This window comes from Ceratosolen solmsi, unplaced genomic scaffold (genome assembly GCF_000503995.2).
Source record: "Ceratosolen solmsi marchali unplaced genomic scaffold, CerSol_1.0 scaffold1, whole genome shotgun sequence".
Classification (NCBI taxonomy): Eukaryota; Metazoa; Arthropoda; class Insecta; order Hymenoptera; family Agaonidae; genus Ceratosolen; species Ceratosolen solmsi.
In genome coordinates, this window is record NW_011948415.1 from 12,623,965 (window position 1) to 12,626,549 (window position 2,585).

General features: G+C 39.3%; 1 protein-coding gene across 1 annotated transcript in view; it reads right to left on the bottom strand.

The window, feature by feature from the left end:
- The window catches only part of LOC105359078 (synaptic vesicle glycoprotein 2B), a 19,191-nt gene that overhangs the window by 3,343 nt on the left and 13,263 nt on the right, over positions 1–2,585 (bottom strand). The window contains exons 4-5 of the mRNA XM_011495554.1: positions 832–979; positions 410–590 (exon numbers count right to left, since the gene is read on the bottom strand). Coding sequence (XP_011493856.1) covers positions 410–590; positions 832–979 — 329 coding nt within the window. The remainder of the gene's footprint in view (positions 1–409; positions 591–831; positions 980–2,585) is intronic.

Genomic DNA, 2,585 nt, shown 5'->3' on the forward strand with positions numbered 1-2,585 from the left:
TCTCTCGTGTTTTTTTTTTTTTTTTTTAGCTACCGAGTGACCGAGCACGCATTTTATAAAGAAGTCTAGAGCCGATGATATAATATTTATTCATTCCACGAATTCGAAATCACTAGACTTATTGGCTAACTGACTTAACCTTATCGATCAATAACATTGGTAAAGTCACATAATGCCAGCGCTAAGGTAAGGCGCTTTTTATAAACATTGATTGATTATGATTTTCCCCCTGACTTAATACAGGAGTGCAGATGTTGTGAAATTACTCGACAGTACGTCGAGTAGTAAAAATTCCTCTTATCCTCCACAGACCTTTCGCCGTACGTCAGACATTTCAAATACATTTGCGACTAAGAATTGAATAGAATTTTGTGTTAAGCATACTTTAATATTCTAACGCTATACTTACCCAAGGGCAGAGCAAAATCTAGCTGTCATAAAAGTCCCATAAGTCGGCATGAAGGTAGCTACGCCGCTAAAGAGGGCATGAACTGACATTGCGGATAGCAAAGACCTTCTTCTGCCCAATCGATCTCCCAATCCTCCCCAACAAATGCCTCCGAGAGCAAGGCCCATCAAGGTAATGTTACCTTTTGTTAAGAAAATTTAGTTTCATTAAATTCGATATTCATTGCGGACGATGCCTCTAAGGAGTAGAAAATTGCTTGTGCTATTATTAATGAGAGTTGTCGGAGTTGCTAGTCTATCAGAACTGTCAGAATTTCATTCTCGCTTACGCGAATGCACGGATGGATTGGAAATTTGTTAATTGAATAAATTACTTATTGATTTAATGTTACAGTTGTACTACTATAGCATGTGGAATTTTACCTAACCATCCTTTTTCATTGTCTTCGATGCACAATTCCACTTCTGCACTTGGGAGTATGTATGGTACTACGAAAAATTCTACTGTATCAGCGGCAAGACACAGGCCAACATATAATGCTGCCAACGCTTGAAAGTATCCAACTCCAGCCTAAAATAAAATTATTATTATTATTATCATTGTTAACATATATATCTCTACATCTACAATTTAATAATAGCAGAAACTTATATCAGCAATTTAGAATTATTCAAGACTCAAATATATATACTTCTCGTTTATAGTTTTCACATCAAATGATCGTTGATGAACGAAATGAATGTCGAGCTTATAAAATTGACATATCGCAGTCCTTAGAACCGATGATTTCCTTTTAACCAAAGGAAAAATATTACTCACTATAATAAATCATTTATATTTTTACTGTAAATATTAATTTGCAGTTTTTAACGGCTTCTTTCAGTTTGTCATTTACATATAAGTAATAGACTATATTGCTATTAATACATAAATGTGAATCATTCTAAAAAAGTAGGCAGGCATTCTTTATTTGATGATAACAAGTACGATGACAAATTATCAGAATAAAACTCTTTGAAAGAAAACACCCTATCGATTGCGTAAAGAAATTAGTTTTTAATTTGTTAATTAATATAGTATATGTGAAGGGATGAAATGATACTTCACGTCTATCTGCGATAGCAAGAAGCAAAATAAATCTGAAACGTAAATTTAAAAACTTTCTTATTTAAACAGTCTTATTAAAAATGTACATTCTTGAGTAATGAAACAACCGCTTGTTTTGAAAAATGCCCTAAGAACATAGGCTTTTTACAAGTGTCGAAAATGCTTGAACGAGCAAATCTCTTTGTTTGAAATTATTGCACTTCCCCATGAATCAGCTTTGCATTTAAAAGCAAATAAAAATTACTCCGTGCCTGTGTTAAATATATGGAAGATGAAAACAAGATATAGGCACTTACAATGCATATTATTAAATAATAAAAATGATTTTGAAATTATGATATGATGATAGCAGTGATAGCTTATAATGTGATTAGTTGTTATGTTTAGTCCTCATAACCTCCTCACCCATCGAGTGTAGACGTGCTTAGGCGTGAAATAAAGGGTCTCCGTGTTGGGTGTGTGTGTGTGTGTGAGAGATATGTAGGATCGAGGGAGGAAGAGGAGAAGGCGAGATGGAGATAATCGGGGCAGGAGGTAGGAGAAGGCTCGGTGGATGGTGAGTCTGCTTTATAATTACAGGGAAATCCTGCAGGTAGCCGGGCAGATCCCGTGGGTAAAATTTGGTCTTGATGAAGGAGTCGTCGAGAACCTCCTCCATAGCGGCTGGCGTCCGTGGTCCAGGGCCAACAGCCAAAAGCTCCTCCGGCGAGTGAGGAGGAGACGGCCGAGGAAAACAAAAGCACGCGCGAGTGGAGTCAACGCGAATGAGATTCGAGGCGGGGCAGCGGCTCCCGGGGCTCGGGAACGCGCCTGGGGCAGAGCTTCTTCGTCGCGTGAGGCGAGAGCCCTCGTCGAAGATAACCTGGCGAGCTACGAGCGGTCGCGACCGAATGCATCCGGGTGGTATTCCTGACGAGCCGGATACTCTAGTGCTGAGACGCCTGCCTCCCGAAGACTCGAGTCTCTGCACTGGCCCCCGTTGTTTCTTTCACCAACTCATGCCAGTTTATCTATTGTCTGCCCGCTGCTCCGACTCTCTCTCTCTCTCTCTCTCTCTCTCTCTCTCTCT